Genomic DNA, 9,786 nt, shown 5'->3' with positions numbered 1-9,786 from the left:
GAAGACATCTCACGACCCCCCATATATGTCTTGTGACCCCCCAGGCTGTAAACATGTTTATTTCTGCTGTAAAGATCGGATTTTTTGAATTGGTGTGTATGTGGTTTCCGGTTCTTCTGGAGCCAACCTCAAGCAAATCCTCGATGAACTGGAGTTTTTAGCACTTCCCCATTGGACTCATTTTTAAGACCGGAGGTTGTCGCTTGGTAACAACTTCTAGCTTATTGCCCAGCTAAGTAGACTAATGAGAAATGGTGAGACAATGGGTCATATTCTGAGTTAAAACAACACATAAGATAACCTGGAAGCTGCTGTCAAATGCCAGTTTTTAATTACTTCCTGATAACTTAGAGTAGGACGATGTTAAACCAGGAGAAACAAAAGTCATATATCCCTTGCTAACTGTATTAACAGTTGAATGCTGACATTTTCATTTGTCTGTGGTTACAAATGGGTTAAACTGTAATATGGTGCAATGGCTCTCCAGATTTTCTCAGTATTGTCACAGTCTTTTTAGAGGCAGTGGAATGATAAATAGGCCTATTTAAAAAGTATTTATTGGGAAATTGTCCAAGGAAAATGGTGGCAGTGTGAATGGGGTTGATAGGGATTTGCTTTAGCTTTGGGGTCAGTCTCAGGTTGCCTCCGTCACAACCACAGATTTTGGCACTCAGCCTTTGGCTGCATTTCTGATTTCTCTGGTAGGCTCTTACATCTTACAGAAAGTACCTAACCTTTTTTTTTCTTTCGCTGTTCACTGTCCTGTTTCACACCTTATGTTGGGGCTGATGTCAGCTCCACCCCAACCCCACACTCACTGCTGGTACCTCGTCTTTCCACGCGCAGTGGGCGGGTCCGGTGTTCGTTGGCTTTAGGACCCAGTGGCTCCTCCAGCGAGGGAAGGCAGCGGCTCGGCTCTCAGACTGAAGCAGACAAAGGCGAGGGGAGAGACGGCGTGCCGCTATCCTGCAGCATCGACGCACACATTCACATACACTCCCCCTCGCACACACACTCCCTTCACTCCGCAAGCAGCGACGCAGGTGAGTCTGCCTCTAGGTGGGATTATCCTCACACTTTATTGACTATAGGAGGATTTTAATTAGCTTGGATTTCTTCTTGAGTGGTCAAGTAGAGGTGACATTCTAGTTTTTATCGTCTGAGAGAAATATTTGAGGTTTTCAGATTTGAGCAGGTGGATCGTGAGTAGGTGTGCACAGCCACACACCAAGCCCTCTTTTCTTCCTCAAGACAAACTTGGATTTTCTGCGCGCAGCTTTCTGCCATGTGGCTGCACTCATTCATCATAAATGAGAAAAATGAGTCAGTGTGTTGCTTCATGAAACTTTTTCTTCATTTTGTGAATGTGGTTTAAAAACTATCACTGCAAGAAATGGCTGTTTTCTGGGTGTATAGATGAGCTTTGATGAAGATGTCTGGTGGTCAAAATGTGGTGTTGGCTTGTAAGGAGTGTGTAGTCACCGGGCTGTTGTGTGGGTGGCTCAGATAGGAACACAGAATCAGCTAGAAATATCAATGATAGTGAAAAAATGTTACTGCAGTGCTGCTTCATGGTCAGAACAGGCTTGGATTTAGTCTCTGGTCTCTGATGGGGCTTTAATTCAGGTACCGGTGAAAGTCTGCAGTGAATTGATCAACCATAAAGAGGTGCAGTTAGGATGTAAATCTATAGAGAACATCCTACAGGGACTGAAAAGAGAGGACAATCTTTGAGAAGATCTACTTTCTGGGGGCCGCAGTGACAGAATCAGGAGCAGCAAATGGTGATGTCACTCTGAAGGCAGGCCCCCTGTTTGAGACAATGGACTGTCCTAGATGAAGCTCCACTGGGGAAGGGTCACTGTTAGCTCTGCCCATTAGTGCGGCAGATGGGCTTGAAACCTGGCCTTTGTCAGCTGAGGAGCACCCATCCCACTCAAGTCCCACCCCTAGCAGTGTGTGCATGCGTGTGTGTGCGCCTGTCATAAAACCCCAGTCAGCAGCACAGCCAGGGGTTAGCAGGGGATTGGAGGGCTTCGCCACATGGATGGGTGGCGGCAGCAGCATGTGTCTTTTCTATTCCATTTAAATGGCATCTGTTTGTCAATGTGGTCCTCTTACTGTACTGTGTGTGTGCACCATGCGGGCATTAAAGCATGGAGGACAATGAAGAATGACAAAGTGGTCAAGACTGAGCAGTGAGCAGAATTAGACATTGTTCATTTATGCCTACATGTATGGGATGACAAGGATGAAAGAGGCACCGGAGGCTTCTGGGGAGATCATTTTTGTTGTCTAATATTCATGTCTGATATGTTTGAGATCATTAACCTAATATGATTATCATTGTGTTCAAATAATGGGTTTAAAAATTATAAATGATGCTTTTTTGTTTGACATAAAGTCCAAAAACCAAAGATATCCAAGTTTGCTATCATATTTAGGAGACAAAAGAACATCATATAAGCTAGAACCAGAGAGGTGCTACCATTTTTTCTGTAAAATAATTCTTTAAAATGATATATCTGTTGAAAAGGTTGATGCAGGTATGTCTTCTGTGCATCAAATAACATTCAGCCACTTATGTAGTCATTTCATATAAAGTAAGAACAGTCTTCTGCTTTTAATAATAGCAGCCTACACAACAGGAAGTGTGAAACATAAAGTGATAAAGCCCTTAATCCAAGCTTGAAGCCCTTCTCACTGAGGGTTTGGTTGAACGTTTTAACAAAATATAGCAACAAGACCATTTTTCAGTGACGAAAGATGCCAAAAAGTGGTTTCAGGTTGTCTCATTGGAAAAAATATGTGACTTGAAGGTCTAATGTTACTCGGCCACTCAGATATGAGATGTGTTCAAAGTCAAGAGACCTCACAGTCAATATCGCAAAGGCCTGTAAGCTAAGTGGCTGCTTGTCAGTGGTTTTAACGGCTTTACTTTTTTATTAGCAAACTACTTTACTGGTAAACAGAAGATAAGAATATGATCACTCTTTGGCAGGAGCAGTATATTCAAAAAATGGATTATTCAATGGAACAGTGCTTTGAACAGGACACAGATAGCTCCCTCTTTAGTGTGGTTGTTTTATGGGTGTGTATCAGTGTTAAATTTGAAAGATATGGTTCAATGAGTTTTTGTGGCTTTTTCAGACTGAGTTGTGGTCATGTGGTAGGAGGTGAAGAGGAAGAGACCAGTCTGGCGATGGAAAAGCAGACCCAGTCTTTGGCCAGTCCATCCACGTAGTATAAATGGTTTATTGTTTATTAGCTGAACAGATGCATCGTTTGCATAATTTCTAAGAAGCAGGAAGGACTGGATCTCCTGTAACATTCAAATCAAGGCTATTTTTCAAAAAGAAAGGGAAAAACAGAGTTTCACTTTGTTTGACTCTACTAATGCGTCAACTTCAAATCCAGTTGTAGTGTAGTACAAGCTGAAATTAGTAGAAATGCTTTGACGACATTTGCTCTCACATACAGTAACCAAAATATCTAACATTGCACTGGGAGCCCATTAAACCTTAAGTGTAGATCACCATGTTACATTTCCCCCAAGACTTTGACAGCTGAGGCTGGTACCAAAGTGAGTTTAACATAGTCCGGTATCTTTTGGTTATGAGGCTTCACTAACCCTGACAGAGGAGAGCGTGCTACACGGCCCCACAAAGACGGTTATCAAGGGGCGCTGCTGGCCTAGCGGTCTAAGCGGCCCATATACAGAGGCTATAGCCCTCGTTGTAGAGGTCGCCGGTTCCATTCCCGTCCGCGAACATGTGCTGCATGTCTTCCCCCCACTCTCTACTCCCCATGTTTCCTGTCTCTCTTCAGCTGTCCTGTCATAAAGGCAAAAGATGGTTATCTACCCAGAGTTACTGTGAGTGCACTCACATGAACCAGGCGTTGTTGGCAGCATATGACCAATCACAAACCTGGACAAGTCTGCTTCAAGCATATTCTACAAACTCAGAGCAAGATTGGATATTAGAAAAGTATGAAATGAAACACATAATTCAGACTGAAATCAACACCTAAAATTATTATTGTACACTTATTAAAATAGTTGTGTGCGTTCCACAATGTTTTATTTTACCCAACAGAATTTGGGTTCTAAGCGGGACAGGTGTCTAGACCCTTGGTTATTAATTTTCAGATTGGGACCCAAAAGTGGAGCCAGATACAGTGGCAAAAAACCTTTACCCCACCTTTCTTACTGGGACATGTGGGCTTTATGACCTAGTGCACTTGTACTAGCACAGTTAAAGGTGGTAATGAACCTTGGTATCAACAGCCATTAAATGACACATTTCTGAAATCTGGGCTGTGACTGCCATGAAAGAGGTGTTGGTGTTGGTAGGTCCTTGGACGAGACTAGTTGAGAACCACTAGTCTGTTCCAACACTCAACCAGTTACCAAAGAGTCCATTAAAGGATCTTTTAGATCTTCTTTAACATTTAATAGCTGGCCACGTGCCACACACTGATTCATCTGGGCAAGTGAGACTGTTGCTCCCAGGTGTATGTAGGCGGAATATAGGGGAAGAGACAGAGACCTATCATATGTGTACTGTTAAATACAGCCCAAGCAGATGAGGCACTGGATTATAATGTTACTCCAAGCAATAACATTGCTTTAATTCATGAATTAATTTGTTCCACAGCTGTATGGGGCTAATCTATCCTGGCCTTAGTGTTAATTAGAAAAACTCAATTCTCATGTACCATACATTCAGCCTTCTTGATCTCATCCCTGTGCACACACCCAGTTTCAAACGCCTAAATCCACATCACTGAATCCCTGACTCAACATTTTATTATTATTTACAAATGGCATCAAAACGTTTATCTTACTGGATACATTTGTTAGAAATCTATCATAACCATAGGATATCATATCAGCAGGAAGAGGAAGGCCCATTGGATCATCAGTAAGATGAATACCCAATGTTGACTTTGTAACTTCTTTGAAAGAAAACTGGGTTGAGGTACAATCATGTTCAACACAAAAGCAGTGCAGGTTTTACAAGTTTAATTATGAACCCACATATACACAGAATGTTCTTTGAGGTGGTCATGATTTGTTTGAGCAATGACTGAACCAGTTTGTCTTTCTCACTGAAAACGATTGGTGGTTTGTTTTTTGTTCTCTTGTATGCAGACGATACCAATACATCATTGTAGATTTACACAAGTCCATTCCCATGACCACATGATCACAGATGAAGATCACATCTCCTGCTTTTACAAAGACATCAATGCAGCACAGGTCTCTGATTTTGTATTAATACTAATCACGATCAGAGACAGTACATCTTAAATATTAAATCTTAAATTTAGTATTTGGATGGGGAATTGATTTTGGAGTCAAGTTTAGGTCAACTGGGTTGCAGTGAAGACAAATGAGATGAGAAATAACTTTTTGATTGATTGATAGCTACAATGATACTAACGTTCTCCTGATCAAATACTACATGATGAACTTGCAAATATTTTTTTCTTTATTTCTGTCTTTTAAATATAATACCTAAATATGATTTCTTATTTATTGCATTAAATTAAGATTTTTGCAAGGTGCTGATTGCATATTCTCATATTGCAATATCAGTGACTTTATGCATTTTTGTGCAGTTCTACCACCCAAAACAGCAAAATGACATGTTGCAGATTTGACTTCATCATAGATAACACATTGTTTTCTTTTTGTTCCTAGACTCACCAGAGCTGGTCACCACTACCACACATCTGTCACAACCATCACAGCTGTCAGTCGTCATGGAGCTAGACTTTGGACATTTTGACGAGCGAGACAAGACATCTCGTACCCCGCGGGGCGGGCGTATGAATGGACTTCCCAGCCCCACCCACAGTGCGCACTGCAGCTTCTACCGCACACGTACTCTGCAGGCCCTCACCAACGAGAAGAAGGCCAAAAAGGTGCGCTTCTACCGCAACGGAGACCGCTACTTCAAGGGCATCGTGTACGCTGTGGCCAGCGACCGGTTTCGCACCTTCGACGCACTCCTTGCTGACCTCACACGTTCGCTCTCCGACCACATCAACCTGCCACAGGGCGTCCGCTTCATCTTCACCGTGGATGGGGAACGCAAAATCTGTGCAATGGATGAGCTAGAGGAAGGTAAGAAGATTAAGAACCAGGATGTGCCAAACTATTCTTACTTTTCTGTGTTCCCCTCAGTGCAGATGCAGGAGTGAGGTCAACCAGGACACCAGAGTCTAAAATGTTAAAGTGGAGTTTCTTTGGAGCTTCAGGTCAGAATCTGTGCAGAGATTTAGAAGACAGCATTTCCAGTTCTGAGATTACAAGTCTTATCTTTTTGGTCTAGACAACTATAATCTCTTTATGTGACATGTCTTGACTTGTAATCTGAAAGCTAACTTTAGAACAGTGTCCACTTCTCTTCACTGTTTGCATGCTTTGCATTTTGTTTAGCTCCTGAGTTATATAAAATAAAGTTTTTTAACTGAAGGTACTGGCCACATTTGAAAAAAAAACAAAAAACATTGAACTGTCTGCTTTGAGAGTTTCTGGAACCTTCTCTGGACTGAATGGAGGTCTTCCATCTTGCTCTTAATAGGACTTGTAAGTTCCAGTTTTTCTGAGTATGAATCTTTAGACTCCCACAAGAGTTCATACTGAGCTGAGAAGTCAGCTTGCTGCAGCTTGGCAGGATAAATGGTCTTTTAATAGACAACAATAGCATCTACTTCTTTAAAGAAATCTACAGCCATTTATTGTCAAGCATCTTCGTCAGCATCTGCTGCTGCAGTGGGAGGAAATCCCTTTTAAGGAGCACCCCTCTTAGTACGTTAATTCAGCAGTCAAGGTATTTCATATTACTTTGTATGTTGCTGATCAATTTGTCCTTCTGTCTGAGAGAAGGAGTGGTGCAAATGATGAACAGCTTCATGAGCAGCTGCCATCATGCCTGTTGTGTCTGCTGTAGTCTGTGTTTGGCATCAGAAAGCTGATCAGAAGTGATTTATGTGCTGACAGATTCATGTTGTAAAAGTCGCCAAAGATGATTTGGAATCTTTTTTTTTGGTCCTTTTTGGTAAATGAATTAAGTCTCTGCTTGGAACCAGACAGCATGAGCCATGTCTTTGCCTCAGTGGAATCATGTCTCGGTGAAACCTGCAGCAGTATAACGGCTTCATCAAAAAGAGAATGCAAGATGTGTTAAAATAAAGTATGACGATAAAGGAAAATCTTTTGAACAGTGATGGTGACCTTGGTTTGGACCTCTGAGTGTTCATGAGATCCTTCTACAAACGAGGGATGAGTGTGAGAGGGTAAACTCGAGGTGCCAGAAGATAAACTGCAGCTTAATTTTGATCAAAATGAGATCACCATCTCTGCTTCTTGAGCTGCTTAGGCAAGCTCAAAGAGTATGTGTGAGTGCCTCTTTGTGCTGTTCTACGTGTGTGGACATACTGTAAAGAAGGGGCAGCACAGTCAGCACTGTGGGTGGGTGGGGGGCATTTCATTGTGCTTCCTCTTGTGGGATGTAATTAATTGCTCCATCTCCTCTGCACTGTGTAATCCCATTTTGTGTCTTTGTCTTTGCTGTAATTTCTCCACATTTGGCCTAATTGTTGCCTTCTGGATTCCCCCTTTGTCAAAATTTCACTTCCCCTTCCTCCCTCCTCTCCCCCCCTGCTGCATTCAGTCTTTACTTTAAATTATCTCCCTGACTGTGCCTGGGCAGCACAATCTGCTGTACAGACTGGAGGTTGATTATGACGATGGAAATGGAAGATTAATTTGAGGATTGGTGGGAAGATGAGCCAATTTAGGGAAGTACATTTGCAAGGCGGCTGTAGAATATTTTAACACTCTGACATATTTGAGTAATGGTGAAAGATTGTCCCTGTACGGCTAAAACTCCTCCATTAATGTTCAACAGGGAGGTCGGTCAGTTTGTTCTGTCTCCCTGAGGGAAAGTAGAGTCAAACCAAGACAAAGGATACATGCTTTAAACTCAAAACACAATCAATCTTTAATCAGTGAAGATGTGTTAATACAGTACTGCACTCATCCTCAGTGTGAGCTGTAACACAGGTATTGTAGGACTGATCCAATTTGTGCTCTCATGGGGGGGACCTTGACGTTTAAACTCCTAGACAAAGACCTGCAATAGTGTGCAACAGCACAAATCAAACAGTGTACATGACACCCTAAGCTATGAAAGATTTTACACTTCACTTTAAACTACCAATGCCCTTTTGAAATCAGTAAAAAAAAAACAACACATTTCCCATAATACTACCTAGATATTGTAGTTTTGGTGTTTAGATACCCAGTCCTCAGATGCCTCACATTTTTGTAATACAGTGTGGGTGAGTGGCTTTGGGTTTGTTATTCCTTGAACCAAATATAACATTTCTAAATACTCGGCACCAACATGAGTCTCCAGAAATGATCATGTTACTCAAGGACTTGCTGTAAATATTTGTATATCAACTTAACACTGAAACCATCTGTGGTGAGAGGTATGTACTTAAACAAAACAAAACGGTTTTATTTGTGAAATAATGTCTGTTGTGAAAGAAATCTGAGATGATGTGTATTTGAGCTGTCCTGGTTTAAAGGTTTCCTTCTGAGCGCCTCTGGGACTCTCAGGTGTCAAAGCCGAGTGTGTTACAACACACTAACCCAATTCTCTCTGTGCCCCCCCAGGGGAGAGCTACGTTTGTGCATCAGAAAACTTCTACAAGAAGGTTGACTACACAAAGAACGTCAACCCCAACTGGTCCGTGAATGTAAAGGCCTCAGCAAGCCAGAAGAACATGCAGTCCTTGGCTGCCAAGGCCGCCGGCGATGCCAGAGAGACCAAGGACTTTGTTCGACCCAAGCTGGTGACGGTGATGCGCAGCGGAGTGAAGCCACGCAAGGCCGTGCGTGTCCTGCTCAACAAGAAAACGGCACACTCCTTTGAGCAGGTGCTCACCGACATCACAGAGGCCATCAAACTGGAGAGCGGCGTGGTCAAGAGGATCTACACGCTGGATGGCAAACAGGTGAGTCTAGAATTTGCATGAAAAACTCTTACCCTTCTAAAGTACTGAGCTGGAAGGGGCTTTGACTGTCTGCATTTGTTTAGTGGACATGGTTATGTGGAATACAGGAGGCATAGTACTGTGTGTAAGCAAAGCAACACAATAGCAAAATTTGTGGTCAGGTTTGGAGGAAGTCCACCATTCATCTATATACCCACATCCAGGCAGGTATCAGGATCAAAGCAAAGCAGGAAACTGATTTATTTAGAAATGAAAAAAAAAAGACATAAATGTCTTTGTCCATCTCTACTCTCGGTCAGAGATGACACAGCAGATCCATGAGAACCTCCAGCATCTATGAGAACAACCTGTGTGCACAACAGGTTTCATTGTATGCCGTCTTTATCTGACTTTCAGTGTGAAGCATCATACTCTCCTGTCTTGTGGTTCAGGTCATTAGGATCCTGCCCACCAGCCTTTTGTTGTGAGGTTTTTAGGCCAGTGGTATTCTCAGAGTTCATCGGTCACTGAAAAGCTTTAAAGTCCTGGGATGTTCTGTCTTTATGGTAGTGTACAAAAGGCCAAGCCCTGTATTGTTGTGTTTGATCATTTTGTCCCCATTGTGGCTGTGTTTGGGATGCTCCGCTTTGGAGTTTAATGGAGCGGAGAAAATACAAGTCCAGAAAAGCCTTTAGATTAACACCTGAAGGAACTAATGTCAACTAGGACACTGAAGCTTGTGGACTTCATCTGTTCTGGAGAGCCATAATC

General features: G+C 42.4%; 1 protein-coding gene across 2 annotated transcripts in view; it reads left to right on the top strand.

The window, feature by feature from the left end:
* Positions 1 to 635: 635 nt before the first annotated feature.
* Positions 636 to 9,786, top strand: part of LOC117812491 (neuronal migration protein doublecortin-like) — a 34,047-nt gene continuing 24,896 nt past the window's right edge. Inside the window, exons 1-3 of one of the 2 annotated variants that reach the window (XM_034683278.1) lie at positions 636 to 1,043; positions 5,708 to 6,133; positions 8,696 to 9,036. In XM_034683278.1, the coding sequence (XP_034539169.1) occupies positions 5,770 to 6,133; positions 8,696 to 9,036 (705 nt within the window). In that variant the 5' untranslated portion in view covers positions 636 to 1,043; positions 5,708 to 5,769. The remainder of the gene's footprint in view (positions 1,044 to 5,707; positions 6,134 to 8,695; positions 9,037 to 9,786) is intronic. The other variant, XM_034683279.1, reaches the window with a different exon arrangement.

The sequence above is a fragment of the Notolabrus celidotus genome, chromosome 5 (genome assembly GCF_009762535.1).
Source record: "Notolabrus celidotus isolate fNotCel1 chromosome 5, fNotCel1.pri, whole genome shotgun sequence".
Lineage (NCBI taxonomy): Eukaryota > Metazoa > Chordata > Actinopteri > Labriformes > Labridae > Notolabrus > Notolabrus celidotus.
The sequence above is the reverse complement of the archived record's forward strand: the minus strand, read 5'-3'. Positions and strand labels throughout refer to the sequence as shown.